Source organism: Halyomorpha halys, unplaced genomic scaffold, assembly GCF_000696795.3.
Source record: "Halyomorpha halys isolate HHAL.00 unplaced genomic scaffold, Hhal_1.1 Scaffold31.1, whole genome shotgun sequence".
Lineage (NCBI taxonomy): Eukaryota > Metazoa > Arthropoda > Insecta > Hemiptera > Pentatomidae > Halyomorpha > Halyomorpha halys.
This window is the reverse complement of record NW_027107458.1, coordinates 893,574-910,822: the sequence shown is the minus strand read 5'-3', so window position 1 is coordinate 910,822 and position 17,249 is coordinate 893,574. Positions and strand designations below refer to the sequence as shown.

Genomic DNA, 17,249 nt, shown 5'->3' with positions numbered 1-17,249 from the left:
GATTTCAAATATGTCGCGTATACAGGAAGTAGTGATAAAAATTTGACGAAAAATAAAAATAATAAGAGAAAGATACAGAATGATACGGTACATGAGTAATTACATGATAATTATAATAACTAAGTAAAATTAGAATGACAAATATCGTTACAAATAATAGGAGATTATATCGAAGAAAACAAAAACAATATAGGAATAATAACAATAATTGTGAAAGAAGTAATAAAAAAAATAAAAAATTACAAAGAAATAAGTAAGAAAAATAAATAAACAATGATAACAACTGATGAAGCCCTGCAAAGTGGGGCGAAACGTTGGAAAATAAATATTTGCAAACTATATTTGTTTCACTTTTGACCGCAACCCTGACCATCTTCCTATATATCAATTTTTACGGTCAACTATATATACATATATAAATAGATAATAGAATTTTATAATATAATAGACTCTTAATCTCAGGGCGGGTTTCTAGGCAATCAGAAACAGACACTTTTACTATTAACACTTAATTAAATTAATATCTCTTTTACACATGTATTTAAATTTAAGTATAACAAAACTAACCAATTTCATAGACTCTTCTTTTGATGATTTGCTCAATTAACTAACACTGACTGCTGACAATCTCTCAGTAAACAAACACCAACAAAACAAAGTATTAGTCCTCTTAAAGTTTTTTAGTTACTTCTTATCCATCGAAGTGTGTTGTTAGGCGGTCCAAACAAAGAGTCCCTTTTTCTTCTTGGGCGATTCTTTGTTGTCCTCTTTTTTCAAGATATTCAACCTTGCTGGACAGAAATTCATGAGGACCTCCTCATCCTGGAAACATCATTTCCCATTCGTGCCCAAACAACGAATGAATGCCAAAATCCAAAACCTGCCTCAATGTTCCATGTAAACATCGATTGTCGCACAACAGTTAGGGATTTTTGCAAATGATTTACTTTCTGAATATTATTCTTTAGCACTGTTTCTTTACTTCTATTTTTTCTTAAATTCACTGTATTTTCAATTATGATGGGAAGAGTTAAAATAGTTTTTATGATATTTGAGTCTGCTCAACATGGCCTTGATTCAACAGAATTTTTGAAGAATATGAACCGCCATCTTGGTTTTGTTTTGAATCACGAATTTATTATGGACAATGAAAATTGGTTGGCTTGGTTTTTGGTTCAACAAAACAAATGAACAATATTAAAATGATACATAAAATAAAACATATTAAAAACCCTTTATACATCAAAATATACTATTTACTCAAACAGAGCATATTATATATTAAAAAAAGGTTATTATGTTTAAAACAAAATTATTTATTTAACAAATTCTAAGATTGTTGAGAAATTTAATTTATGATTCTAGGAATCAATTTGAAAATGGACACAAGTTCGAAACATCATCATATTAATAATTAAAGGATGGTTGAAGTTATAAGGTTATTTTAATTCCCCATAAATACTTATATTTAAGAAGTTAACCTAATTTAGCAATGTTTTGTTTTAAAATAATATTGGAAGGAATAAGGAATACAATAAGCTCCATGATGTTCTTATTGTTTAGAAATGATTAGGATTATAAATTATATAAAAATTTTGTTTGAAATGACTTCATAAGGAACATTTTAATAAAAAGCTCTTTTAATTAGAGTTAAATTAAATTTTGATAATGGTTTAATTTAAGGAAGCATTTGAAATTATTTAATTTCATGTAAGTGCTGTCTTAAAGTAAGTTCTGTTAGTTCAGTAGATTTCAATATTCAAGATCTGTGTACCCTTTTTTAAATATTCTAAGCTATGACTGTCATAAACAGACTTGAAAGTATGCTTGATTGGTTTAACTCATGTTAGATAGAAAGACATTTTTTTAATTTATTTATTATTAAAAATAAAATTTGAATACAATTTTAAAATATAGAGAGATTTTGGAAATTGTCTTATTTTAAATATTCTTCATTGATTGCTCTACCAATAACAAGTCGTCGAACTTCACTTGTACCAGCACCTATTTCGTAGAGTTTGGCATCCCTAAGATGCCTTCCAGTAGGATAGTCGTTGGTATAGCCATTTCCTCCTAAAACCAAATATTTTCTTCAAAAATAGCATTAATTTTTGACTTACTATAGAAAGTTTAATCAAGGATCTAATAAGTTTCTGTATTAATTTCATTAACTATGACTTAGAAATTTCAGGATTGGATGTCTCCCCATTAATATATCATATGAAGGTAAGTAACTTTTTAAAAAAACAAAAAAACAAACAAGTAAATGAAAAATATGCAGCGACTGGCATTTCGTCCAAAACCTCTATAGCCTAATCTAAAATATTTCTAGATATTTATTAAGATTAAATTGATGACATTGGATTTTTGTCAACAGAATACTCAAACTTCAGATTAAAAAACAAGAAAACAGTATGGAAATATCATTCATAATGTTGACTGAAAATAGAAAAATTCAAGGGTTTTTATTAATAAATTAATTTCTAAGATTATGGACTGTTACAGCAACTAAATTGAAAAAAAAATAGCTAATAAAACCCATATTTTAAAAAATGTTTGTACTAATAATGCTCAACTGGTAATGGCAAAGTTGTTAAGCAGACTAAAATTCCTTTCTTTGTTACAAATTTCAAAAATTAACTTTTTTTTAGGTATTACAGTGATGACTACTGGTATCATGGTGATGAAGAAAGTTAAAGTAATGACTTTTGACTTTTTTCCTACTCCCAAACTCAGAATTAAGAAAAGTGGAGGAGTTCCATTAAATTTATCAAAAAAAAATACTTCAGATATTTCAAGATATTCAACTATTAAGGTACACTCTAATAAACACTCATTTTATTGCCAATTTTCACAAACCACCTGCTTTTTTTTTTTAGTTTACTTTTATGTATACTGTAATATTTTTAAAAAATATAAAAATTAAAATATTAAGAATCTTAATAGTTTTTATAACTTATTTCAAATATTAAAGAATAACTTTGGGTTCAAATTAAGAACACTAATATCAAATGGATAATAGAATTATATTTAAATTTTATAATATAAAAAGACTCTTAATTTTATTATACAAAAAGAGAGAGAGAGAGACTCTTAATCTCAGGGCGTGTGGTTGCTAGACAATCAGAATACAGATACAATAATTTTTCTTAATTTAAATTAAAATCTATTTTACACATGTATCTATTATTATGCATACAAAACTAACCAAGCTCACGGTCTTCCTTTTGAGATCCTTGATGCTCTTTGTTCTTCATCTTATTGTCCTGTCCTAGCATCAAATATGGCTTCCTTCTTGACAGAAACTGACGACCACCTCTTCATACTCCTCTCTCCTTGGCGCCACAAACAGAACTGACACATGTTCAAAAACCAAAACCTGCCTTGAGGTTCCATGTAAACATCGCTTGTCGCACAATAGTTAGGGATTTTTCCAAATGATTTACTTTCTGAATATTATTCATTAGCACTATTTCTTGATTTCTATTTTTCCTTTAATTTACTGTATTTTCAATTATGATGGGAAGAGTTAAAATAGTTTTTATGATATTTGAATCTACTCAATGTGGCCTTGACAACATACCGCCATCTTGTTTTTTTGTATCACGAAGTTATTATAAACAATGAAACTTGGTTAGTTTGCTTTTTGGATAAACAAAGCAATGAATATTAAAATGATACATAAAATAAAACATAAAATAAAACATATTAAAACCATTTATACATCAAAATATACTACATATTTACTAAAAAAGAGCATATTACAATACAAATGATTGACCATTTTTTTTTCAAAGTATTAAGAAGACAGTTGGGGGTTCAGTCAAAAGGAAACAAAAAATAGTTAACAACTATTTAATTGTTGATGTTTTGCCTCATCTTGTAGAGCTTCATGAGGATTAAAATGATAATGAGACTGGCCACCATACAGAGATTGGCTCTGCTGAGGGTTATGAAAACATACAGAATGGTGTCACATGAGGCGGTGCAAGTGCTGGCCGGAGCGATGCCCCTGGACCTCATCCTCAGGAAGGATGTCCTTAAATATGAAATAAATAGACAGGGACTGGAAGCGCTACCGGAGGAACTCCGAAAGAAGATTGGCGAGACTCCAAACTTATGGAAGAAAATGCTGCAAGAGGATTCAATAGAAGAGTGGAATAGACAGTGGGTAGCAAGCCAGAAGGGCGCTACTTTGAGAAAATTCTTCTCCAACGTACTTTCTAGATTGAAGGCTAAATGGGTCCTCTCGGACTATTGGGTCTTACAGATCCTAACAAGACATTGGGGGTTTCGGGGGAAGCTGTGTAGCTTTGGAAAGAACATCGACCCTCAGTGCCCCACTTGCTGAGTTCCTGAAACAGCAGAACACGTAGTAGTAGATTGCTCCTCCATGGAAGGATACCGAGTCAGGCTGCCGAGAAAAACTGCGATTTTCACCCTTGTTGAGTCGGATTTCCCCCGTTGGATAGAAGAAGGAAATTATCCTTTCTTCAGGGAGTTCATTTATGGGTGGAAGCAGGTAGTGGGCCCCAATCATTTCACAATGGGAAGGAATTGACCGACCAACATCGGTGAGCCACCGGAAGAAGAGAAAGCAGACCCAGACTGAGACCAGGAGGGCTGAACCAGGTTTAGACCAGGAGGGCTGAACCAGGCTGGCAAACTGCAGAAGGCAACTGGACGGGTGCAGTAGACAAGGTGCAGCCCATCAGTAAGGCGTTCAATGCGCTGAGCTGCACCAGTTAAAATCGTTCCCTATAATAATTAAAATGAATCCCCTATCATTATTATTTTATAATAATAATTTTGTAAAAAAAAAATTGTTGATTTTTGGGAGCAGTGGAATGTGCAAACTCAAGTGCACTACAACACTGCTGCTTTACCCCATATGCCAGAAATAGCAAGGGAGGGGAATTTAAAAAAAAAAAAATTATAAAAATATTTAGACATTGTAGGATAATAAAATATATATTATATACTTATCATTGTCTATTTTGTACTACAACTATTTTTATTTCTTCTTTTTGTCCATTTTTATATAATAATAATTCCCTACCTTAATTTACTTTTTTTTATCGTATTATCTTACTACATCAAAATATTTTTAGTTGTTTTTGTATCTTTTTAGCCCTTATGAAACTCTACAAAGTTGGGTAAAACATCAGCAAATAAATAGTTGTTAACTGTTTTTTGTTTACTTTTAACCACATCCCCGAATATAATCCCTTCATATTTACTTTTTTAATTTATTCCTAACTAGTTTCTGTTTTATATAGTGTATAAATGAGGGACATGTATTTTTTGGCCAATACTCAATAGATATAAACCAGAGATTATAAAGTATATTATAAATGATGGTTTATTTTTAGAAGAAAGCCAAAAGTTTGCAACCCATTGATATAAAAAAGAATGGATCATAAATGAAATTAATGATATGATAATTCAGACAAATATGATGATGTTATCAGATATTGAAATATTAAATGACTTATTTAATGACAAATATTAACAAATTCCTTTCCAAATACCGAAAGAATTTTTTCATATAATAATAACTACTTAATGAATTTTCAGAAAGTGTCCAATTCTTTTTGGATGGGATAATTGTCTATGGTCTTAGAATTACCCTCCCATTGATTTATTTTTTATAAAATATAGAATTATATTATTTGGAATTGCAGAAACTTTATTCTAAAGGATTATACATTTCATTAATAAAATTAAGGATAGAATAATTATTAAAATAATTTAATATTTAAAATATAATTATACTTTTATCTTAAATACAAAAAATAAAGATAATACAATTGAACATTAAGTTCAATTCTGTAAGTAGTTTATTTTAAAATATTAATTTTGGAGGTTAAAGATCATTTAATTGATTTTTATTAAAGGTTTAAAGGTACATTCCTAATTATAATTATATTATATTATTTTTTAATTTAAAACAATAACTTTGTTTTTTAATTTTCTTTTTTTAATTTATCATTCCATTAAGTCCAAAAGGCCCCAATCCTGAGTACTTTCTGTAGTGCTGTGAGTAGGACCTAGGGTGCAGCACTACCTTGTTTCCCTCCTAGGTACATCACTTACTGCACTGTTTGGAGTAGTTCTTCAGAAATGTGACTCTTACAATTCCAAAACTACTTTTTATCAATTTTCTTTTAGACAACAGTCAATGTGAAAAAAACAATTTTATTGTATAATGCAATATAATCATAATATATTTTAAAGTAATCTGTCATTCTTACCGAGGCACTGAACAGCATCAAGGGCCACCTTAGTCGCTGATTCAGCTGAAAACATCAGAGCTCCAGCACAGTCTTTCCTATTCTTATGCCCTACATCACAAGCACGAGCAACATTATATACGTAACTTCTACATGCACTTAAACTTGTATACATTTCAGCTATTTTCCCCTAGAACAAATTTTAACTCTTCAGACTTTAAGTATGAGAAAATCAGAAAAGATGATTGCTCAAAATTTAATTCTAACCTGTATCAATTGAAATGTTCCAATTGGTTGATTAAACTGAGTCCTGTTGTGGACATAATCAAATGCTACGTCACAACATGCTTGCATTATACTGTAAAATAAAGAAGAGTTCGACTGGTATTTTTAAACATAATCAACAAGACTAAGCTAGATGAAAGCTGAAAAAAAAGGAACATACTGGATAGGGAGCTGGTTTCTTAAACAGAAAAAACATGGTTTAATTCATTAAATTATTTAAGAAAAAAATATTGGTCTTTGCCTGGTTAAGGATCTTGGTTTGAAAGAGGTCCAAGCATTAATCTGGAGATCAATCAGGAGGTAAGAGGTTACAAGATGTCAAATTTAATATGATGAAATGTGGAAATAAACATTTATATTTTATGAAAATTGATTTATCAAATGTAGTAATTATACTTATTAAATTGAAGATAATTTAATAAAAAATATTAAAATTTTATAGTTGACCATATAGTCTGTAAACACCACAAATAAGTAGCATATAAATGTGAAGGAGTAATTATTAAAAAGCTTCCTATACTGAAAAATATTAGCCTTCACGAATAAAAAGATGTATCAGTTCGACAGTTCAGATCAATGGTAGGTAGTAAAAATCTTGCAATACCATTAGTCTATCAAAACCATGAAACTAAATCAAGCCTTGAAAGTACATAGATATCTCTAATCTATTTATTTAAAAATAAAATAGAAGATAGTTGGAAAAATATAGTTGATTGTATGAAGTAGATTTTAGGAAGACAATCTGGGTGGTGGTCTATAAAGTTATCAAAACAGTAAAAGAAAACTACTTGCATATTGTAATATTAGATAAGAGATTTCTGTCGGTTTACCAATCTATATATTATAAAAAATCTTACCCTTCCTTTAGGGTTTGTGTAGTAAGTGGGGAAATTTTCTACCTGACTTTCTGTTTCTCAACCTCCTCAGTATTCATCTTTATTTCATCCGGACAGGTACTTCCCCCTATGTTTATTTGTTATTTTTATTAATTTTATTAATATTTCAATTTTACATATTACTATGCCCCATCTATGCCATATTTACTTTACTTATCTGTTTAACCTCTTACACTTATCTCTTTACCATATTTATAACAAGTTCTAACCAGCATTTTTTCTACAATTTATTAGTCAAGAGCTATATTTAGAACTTAATTACTCTTAGTTGTATTTATTAGTAACTATTTTCTAGTCCACCTACATGTATACTTCCTGATATTATTATTTTTATTACTTTGTACATATTTCTTAAACATAACAATTGTTTTGAAATATTTTTTATTTTAATGTTCATTCAATTCTATAATATTTGTATTTTGTTTTTTTATTTAGCCCTGACGAAGCCCTGCAAAGTGGGCCAAAACGTTGGTTAACAATAGTTTTCTTATACAATTTTGATACCTTTATTGACCCTAACCCAGACTATCTTCCTACAATAGAATAATGTTATACAGTAAAAACCACAGAAACTAAATCTGTATCACTTAAATATTTTTTTTTTCAAATTGAGTAATGGAATATTGTTTACTACCATTTATATGTTTATTTAATTCATAAAGACCTTCAATCAAATATATATCTTGTTCTATTATCTCTAAGAAAATCCTTTTCTTAATTTTATAAATACTTTTTCTTACTGAATGTTTTATGTACATTTCATATATGATTAATTTCTGTTCAGTTCATCATTGAACCTTTTAAAACAAGTCTATTCCATATTATCCTGTAGACAGGAACTAAACAATAGAACAAAAAACTAGAAAATATGAATTATACTCTTTGTTTTTCATGATAAAATTGGCCTAAAATTAAAAAAAAAAAACTTTATTAAATCAATTCAGTTTCGATGTTTCAGATTAATCTGTCCATTCTACTAAAAATGTTTATTTTATTCGAGGAATATTAGTTTTGAAACTACCACAGACTTCTAAAGACAAACTTTATCTTGTTTATTTATCCTTTTTTAATTTATTATTTTCAATAACAATCAAGAAAAACAAATTTATCATTCCCTTATATTTTGAGGTTTTATATTTCATGATAAGTAGAATCCAAAAATTTAATTAAAAAAATCTATCTGTCCTCCATCTACAGATTTTCTACAAAATTACTGGGCCAAATTTTTAGAGATTTGGCACCAAAGTTACAGGTCATCTAACAACAATCCTTGGATTTTATCATTGGCTTTATTGTTTCCAAACGGCAACTAATTAAATGTTTTATACAGCCATATAGTGGTTTATCTCTATAAGGATAGAAGGAAAACCCTCATATTTTAGATTTTTAATTCATAATTTTTACAATAATATCAACCTCACAGATCTTAATTAGGCCATTATTAGTGAAGATACAAATATCCATGTATGAGTGAAAACATGATATTTTATCATTTGTTATTTACTGATGTAATAAAATAATTAATTGAGATAATCAACTATTTTTTAATAATTTGTGGAATTTTCACTAAATAAAATGAAGCAGTAATAACAATTTTATTTTAAAAATTATGATAAGAAGATAAAATAAATAATTAACTTTAGCATATTTGTATCTGGAGGGGAAAACTAGTCCAGCAAGTGGGCCTAGTAGTCTTTCTGGCTACCAGGAGTTGCCGATGCGTGCTAACCAAGTTGAGAATGTCAAGATTCTTTTCTCGGGACCTAAATATTAACTGCTCCAGGAGGGATTGAAACTCACAACGTTCCGAACTGGGCACACTGGGACCTATGCCCCAACCCACATGACCGTCACATCCCTAACTTTATAATTAGCACAGAAAAGAAATACAAATGGACTAAATGCCTAAATAAATTATAAATAAAATTTTTTCTTAAAGCATTACCCTAATGGACCCCCACTGATCACTAGCCTTTCTAGATCCAAACCTGACATGAGGACGTAGACTCCTTTATTTTCCTTTCCCACGATGTTTTGTGCTGAAATAAAGATTTATAATACAATTAATCAGAAACAAAAACTTTGTAGAAACACTTGCAAAAATAACATACCGGGCACCTTAACATCTTCAAATACCAGTTCACCAGTGTTTGATCCACGCATTCCAAGTTTGTTCAACTTCTGAGCACATTTGAAGCCTTCCATTCCCTTTTCAATAATGAAAGCTGTTATTCCATGCTGTGGTTTTTGTGAGTTGGGATTTGTTTTAGCATATACCTAAACATTTATAAATAATTTTACTAGCGTATTATAACAATATAATATTATATATAATAAATAATCAATGTCAATTTTCATTTCAGTGTGTGATGACGTGATTTAGAAAGATTAAGATAATTCTTAAATCATCACAATCCTTTTCTTTGTTCAAACAAATATTTTTTTCACTGTATACCTCCTGATATTGTGCGTCGCTGACCTATGTCAAAATAAGGATACATTCATATTGTTCCAAACAATTTACTATTTTTAGAGTAATAATTCATGCTAAAGAGCTCTGAGATGAATTTAAAAAATGTTTGTAGTATATTAAAAGTTTTTGGCCATACTTTATGATTGATAGCTTCATATATATTTGCTTTTCTGTGTTTCTATATCCTTATTGCATATTATAGAAGATATAATGATGTATGCTATAATGTCTTCATGTCAAATTTCTTTAAATAGTAATTTAAATACTATAGATATTTGCTTACTACAAAACATTCTAATTTTTTTTTTGGGAAATAATTTGTATATTATTCAAAAAATACATATATCAAATTATTAATAATATAAAAAATGAAAACAAAATATCTGAGCACTTCCTTCTATAATATTTAATCCGGGAAGTGCTTATTTTACTCATAGTGGGAAATAAATGTCTATATTCTCACAGTATTTGATCTTTTTTGTTTATACTTTTGTTCCTTTTTTTACCTCCCCACCTATACTCAATTCAGTTTTGCTCTGGCCTCCTCGCAACTGAGCATTTCTCTCACCAGTACACCCCTAACATGACATCTTTTTTTTCTTACTTGAGCATTTTGCTCACCTGGACACCTCCTGTGTTTCTTTTTTTTAATGAAATTTTACAATTTCAATTTCAAATTGCATTTAAAGTAATCTGAAGATTTTTACCATCATCATATACCAACTATATAAAAAAAAATAGTCCAAAACGTCTACCATGAGATAAATGTTAAAGGGGCACTTCTTAGGTAACAAAAAAGTAACCCTGCCGGGTTAAAGCCTAATTTTCTTATATACTGTTTATAACAACTATAATTTCTTAAAACAAATTTATAAAATAATTATTAATATCAAAACTGAAAGAATTAGTTGCTAAACAAAAATTTAAAATACTTTCATAAGAAACATTCATTTAATGTAAATCCAACACAACACTTTTATATTGAATAAACAGACAAAACATCATTCTAATTACTTCAATATAATAAATATTATGACGATACATTTACAAGTGGGAAACAAAATGAAGATTAAAAAATAGTTATGACTTATCTTTATGTCAAAGGTAAATTATCATAAGTTACATGATAATTAACCTTTGACAGGTTCATGAAGAGTGATTAATCTTTATATTTGATGTGCTGCATATTTGACCATATTTTAGCTTCTTGCACAGAAAATGTGGCCGTAATAATTCAAATATAATAATGAAATCAAAATAAGCAAAGTTGGAATTACAATAGTATATCTTAGATATAGGCAATAATTTTAAAGTTTTCAATATTTAATGAAACTGTTGGCAATGAAAAATATAACAAAAAAACCAATATAAGTAAAGAAGAATTCAACCGAAGAAAAATATAAATAAAGAAGAATATAACAAAATATTAGATGATACAGTTCGACTTACTACAAGAACATCAGCATCGGGACCATTGGTAATCCAGAATTTGGTTCCATTGAGGATGTAGTAGTCCCCTTTTTTATCAGCCTTTAATTTCATAGACACAACATCAGATCCTGCATTGGGTTCAGACATCGCCAGAGCACCAATATGCTCTCCAGAGCATAGCTGATTAGATAAAATAACTAAAAAATATTAGTTAAGAAATTTTCTTATTTTATATTAGCATATCATGACCTTAATCCCAAAATCTCCTAACTATGCTGTAAAACTGGAGAGTTTATATTGTTCGGAGGTTTGGGAATTAACATCTCAATATATTACTTAGATATTTCTCGACATTTTGACTCTAAGCATCAAAATTTTTAGTGCACTACAGATTCTAAAACATTTAGAGATAACTTATCTGTGAGATTAAAAATTAAATTGCTTTAGACCTAAGGAAAAATTAAAGAAATGAAATTTTCTCTTAAAAATGGCTCTATTGATGTTTTAAAATAATATTTTTTATATAATATTGCGAATAATCGGAATACAAATATTTAGATGACAAGATCAGGTGCAATATATCTCACAGATAGAAATAGTAATAAGTATCATTGAATTAGAGGTGGAAACATAAGTATAAAACTATTGTAATTGTAAAAAATAAGCAAATAAAAAAATACTTTTGTAATAGACCATGAACATTCAGTCAACTAAAACATCACCATTTAATGTCAACAATGTATTAAGAAAATTTTAAACCCATAAATTTCAGTTTTATGAACAATTATATTATGTCATAGAGAGGCATAATTGTATGATCACAACCATATTAATGGCCTTATAAAAACCTCTGGTATAGTTCTTATCTATTAAACCTTCAACCAAAGCAAGATAAGACTTTATAGAGTTTAAACTTAACTAAAATAATCTCATGGCTTAGAATACATTATTACCGAAGTTAGTGCACTTACTGTTAGCACGAATCCATTCTCAAAATAGGGCAATTTTCTAAATTCTCTTCTTTCATAATAGACACTTCAATTGTCAAGGTTTTAGTCACAAATCAGGACAGATTTCTATCTGATAAGGACCAAAGAGATAAAATTGAATAGAATTAAGGTTCAGGGGTAAAGGTGTCTTTTTTAGAGCAGGGAGAGGGGATGAGGTTGTGATGATATGGACTTACCATTCTTAGAGGTTCAAAAACAAATTCAAATTAAATTGAGAATAAAGAGTATAAAATATGGCAGTTGGCCAAATGATTCTATCCCTTCATTTAAGGTGTGTAAATTCTCCCGAACTCTTAGTGTTAAATAAGATTTGAAATAAAAATGAACATTCTTCAGACAACCTTTACACTACAATGTTAAGTAATTAAAAACTAAATGTTTCTAAGAATTACAATGTAATATATTAACTTGGATTAATTACCTTTGGCAAATATTTCTGTTTTTGCTCCTCATTGCCATTTAAACTAAGTTGATTAACACAAAGGTTTGAATGAGCTACATAAGAAAGCCCAATGCTGGCAGAGGCGCGAGAAATCTCTTCTGTAATAATGACATGATCCAAATATTTGCCCTCACTTCCTCCATAGGCTGTTGATGCTGTAATTCCAAGAGCTCCAAGGTTTCCCAGCTGTTTCCAGAAATCCTTCAGGACAAACACTTATAAAAAGTGGACTATTTTATTACATAAATTTATTTAAATGATTAGTATATTTTTATTTATGAGTATAGTAGAGATTACTGAAAAGGAGTCTCTCAATAAAATATATTAATAAATAGATTTATTAACCATTATAACCACATAGATAGACTAACCAGAAGTAATCATGAATCGTATGTTATTAATTATTAATAATTAACTCAACTACAAATTTTATTATATTAATAAGTAGTATTTACGCATTTATATTACAGATTTATATAAAAGTACCATTAAAGTTAAAATACTTCATTTAATTATTGAATAAACTAATTTAAAATTGATACCACATCAAAATCATTTTGTGTTAACTATTCATTGAAAGTTATTATTGTGTTAAGTTATAGTTCAAAACAACGGAAAATTTTATGAATGAAAAAAATGTTTTAAATCTGTACTATAAACAACTACTTAAATATGGTTAAAGTAGTTAAATTAACCACTAATTTTATTATGAGTGCAAAGATTTATCGATAAACAGATATTGTAATTGTGACACACATAATAGTATCTTTTAAATCTGAAACAAATGAGATTTTCTTCAGATAAAATATTTCATCAAACTATTAATAATTAAATTGATCAAAAGACATATAAAATTAATATTATTTTAACAATAATTTTTCACGAATTATGATTCTTTACCCTTAAATTATGAAAACCATCTTCCTTGTCGATCTGGGCTGCAAAGGGTGCTAACTCTTTCTGACAAAAATTATGAATAGTCTCTCTCAACTGAAAGTTTAAAAAGGAATGAAATTATTAAACATGCTATTATTTTGACAATAGTTTCAAAGATTTATAAAAAAAATATATAACCAATTGGAAAAAAAAGTCAAAAAATTACTAATTTACAATATGTGTTTATTTTTTTTTTTTAGTAAGGCAATGTAAAACATGAATACTAAATTAAACAAAATCATACTATTGACACTATATTACAATAATTTAAATCTGGTAATGAAGCATTTATGTGAAATGTATTTTTATTAATTTAATATTTTTAAAGATGGATCTATGTTCTGTGAAGGTCCAAAGGGAGGGAAAAAAAGAATAACTTTGCATTGGGCCAACCTGAAAACAGGTTTATCTCAAGCCTCAGGGGACTATGCATGCATGATGATGAGCTAGATGGTGTTCCTTTAACGCAGCGGATCAAGACAGAGGAGTTGATAAAATATCCTGATGTACAGGAACAAATCTTGTTCAGATAATGTTAAAAAACTGCAAGTAAACAAACCTTTTTTTATTTAATAATTTTAAGGCATTCATCACTTATGGGTCATTATTGCCTTAATTGTAAATTGAAATTTTGAATTAATTAAAAAATTGTGAATTGAATTAATTGAAATGTGAAACTACAACAACATGGGCATTTGTGGTGAAATTTGATTAAATTTTATGGTAGAGTTTGGAATGGTGGGGAAACTCAAAAAGCTTATCTACAGTTTGTTTGTTATCTTGCAAGATGCAATGGATATCTGCTGGTAAACCAAATGAAGATTTGAGGAAGTCATATGCTCGGCATTCAGTCAAAATATGTTTAACAGAAAGTCATGTTCCGGCAAGTTAGGCATACAGGTGGAGAATCGCTGGCCATAAAATAACCATGGGTCAGGTGCCTATGGCCTATTCAAAGGCACGTCAAAAATGTTGATGATATCAAAGGATTGATGTGACTTCTGATTTCTCTTTATTTATTATCAGTAAAATTTGCCCACGTTTGTTTCCATTTCAATTTAATCCTCAGCTTAATGAAGGCAAAGAAATCATTAACAAGCACTCTGTGATATGGAATTCCTCCAGAAACCGCGACCTTTGCTGCCTTATCGGCCAGTACATTGCCAGCTATTCCACAGTGTCCAGAGACCCAGGCCAAAAAAGAATGAAATACCATTTCTGTTGGCAGAGTGTAATGAATAATATATGCTTTGGGGCGTTTGTTGAGAAAATATTTCTTTTTTTTTTTGTAGGATGAAAAATATTGAAACTCTTGTAGATTGCAACTAACTGCAGTCAGCTGTGTAACTACTAAATATCAGCGACAGAGAAGATTAGAACTGTTCATCATTGCACACAATCGAAGGAGTTCTTGAAGCCATTAATATAAATGAAGTCGGCATCACCTAATTTGTCTTGCAGCCCAAGAAACTCATATTTATACCGATATGGCGGAATGTTATCTTGAAGTAGCCTTGAAAGGGAAAGACAAAGTTTAGAGGAGGGAAGTTCCCAAGAATAAGATGGATAACCAACCTTTAACTCCCAAGGACAAAAAACTTTTAAAAATGCTTATAAGTGTCTGTCAATTGTTAAAAATAGAGTCCAAATATCGAGTTCTACTATCATTATTCTTATATAGACTTTGTAGTAAATTTTAAAGTCAATTTTTTTATAGATAATATTTATACTAGCCCTTACCCTTTATAACAAAGATCATTTGAAAATTAAAAATGGAGCTGTTTTAAAAATGAACCAATACTGATCTGGATCAATTATATCAATAGTTATAGTTATTTTAAAAAAAATATGCTTTGTCTTTAATGAAACTATTTAATTTTAACATGCTAAACTTTTCAGATTACAAGAGTATGAATAGATCGTTATAGTAACAAGATGAATATATCATATAAAGTGATAGCCATAGACTATGGGACAATGGTCCTAGAGTGCCTATTATTTATATTGTGGGTTTGATTCAGGCAATATAGCCCCAAAATGGGAACGTTAAGATTCATTTCTCGTTGCTGCCTCAAAATAATTATTGTCTGACCCAGGTTTCCATGGAAATCCTTTTAATTTTTTTCTTAAGAGTAACTTATTGGTCACTATTTCTCAAAACCAATAATGGCTATAAAGCTGAAATTATTAATGGTGGTTCTCCTTATTCTATGAGCAAGAAGTGTTTCTAAAAATTATGGCTAAAAGCTACTCATTTAAAAGGTAATTCAATTCTCTTTAAAATAAAACAATTATCATATAAATTTAAAAAAAAGTTCAGATTCCAAGTACTTTAAAAAAAAATCTGAAACAAAAAAGAAGTGGATGATAGGGACAGGATTCTCCACTGGTACTTTCATAATAAATGACAAACCATCTTTATTATACTAGTGCTTATTATTATAAAATACATTATCTATTCCATCAAAACTTATAATATACTGTACATAAATAAAAATAGTTGTTACGTTTTTATTTTATTGTATAAACTAATGAAGTTTCTTATAATTTATATATATGTAAATAGGTTATATCTCACTACTTTGTGAAATACAAAGTATTTTAAATGAAAATTAAAAAAACAAAACAGATTCCTTCTGCTTTAAGTTTCATATCTGCCTTTTTAACTTCTTTTCCTTAGAAAGCTTTTAATCTTGAGAATTTCAAAGCAAGACTAAAATGTCAAAATAAAGATTGAAGAAATTTTATTATTTGGTATAAAATGTCTTTTACACTTTTAAAATAAAATTAATTAATATTCAATCATTGAAAATGGTCTATATTTGACCAAATATCATTTCCATAAAGAGAAATAAAACATTGTTATTCGAAAACAGCTTCATAACATTTAATAAACACATTTTTTAATAAATCTTAAAGTGAAATATGAAATAAGCTTTTAAACTTTATTTTACCAAATAATAACCATAACTTTTTTTTTTCTTAGTATCCACCTACTTGTTTTTGTTCCTCACTTAATCCAAATATTGTGCCAAAATTAATTAATATTCAATCATTGAAAATGGTCTATATTTGACCAAATATTATTTCCATAAAGAGAAATAAAACATTGTTATTCGAAAACAGCTTCACAACATTTAATAAACACATTTTTTAATAAATCTTAAAGTGAAATATGAAATAAGCTTTTAAACTTTATTTTACCAAATAATAACCATAACTTTTTTTTTTTTTTTAGCATCCACCTACTTGTTTTTGTTCCTCACTTAATCCAAATATTGTGTCATCAACAGTGTAAGATCTCTGACTACTGTATATACATTTAGAAATTTTCACTAAAGATCTACTATTTCTCGAAAGTGTATTAAAGCAAGCCATTTTATCAACTGTCCCTTTGAGGGAAATACATCACCATATTGCATAACTTTAATCTCTAATGATAAGGGAGATAGTTTATTTTTGAATTTTTAGAAGATTATAAAAAAAGGAAATATTCAAAATATGTATTCAAATTATAATTTATTATTATTCAAATTATAATTT

General features: G+C 28.6%; 1 protein-coding gene and 1 long non-coding RNA gene across 2 annotated transcripts; one reads left to right on the top strand and one right to left on the bottom strand.

The window, feature by feature from the left end:
- The first annotated feature begins 470 nt into the window (after positions 1-470).
- Positions 471-3,472, top strand: LOC136795386 (uncharacterized). The gene is made up of 2 exons (XR_010842970.1): positions 471-921; positions 3,276-3,472. It is a non-coding gene; the product is annotated as an uncharacterized lncRNA (long non-coding RNA).
- Positions 1,859-17,116, bottom strand: LOC106685237 (isovaleryl-CoA dehydrogenase, mitochondrial). The gene is made up of 9 exons (XM_014427801.3): positions 16,956-17,116; positions 13,671-13,760; positions 12,750-12,971; positions 11,337-11,498; positions 9,526-9,691; positions 9,360-9,453; positions 6,501-6,591; positions 6,255-6,423; positions 1,859-2,073 (listed from the first exon to the last, which is right to left on the bottom strand). Exons 1-9 carry the CDS (start codon positions 17,082-17,084, stop codon positions 1,937-1,939), a joined length of 1,260 nt encoding a protein of 419 aa, XP_014283287.1. The 5' UTR covers positions 17,085-17,116; the 3' UTR covers positions 1,859-1,936.
- Between the last annotated feature and the right edge of the window lie 133 nt (positions 17,117-17,249).

Bases quoted from the DNA above. Each gene is read 5' to 3' on its own strand.
- LOC106685237 (XM_014427801.3), bottom strand. From the start codon at position 17,084: ATGGCTTGCTTTAATACACTTTCGAGAAATAGTAGATCTTTAGTGAAA. The intron at 13,761-16,955 runs GTAGGTGGATGC...TTAAACTTTCAG, and splicing joins TAAGTGAGGAACAAAAACAA to TTGAGAGAGACTATTCATAA. The intron at 2,074-6,254 runs GTAAGAATGACA...ATTTGGTTTTAG, and splicing joins TGATGCTGTTCAGTGCCTCG to GAGGAAATGGCTATACCAAC.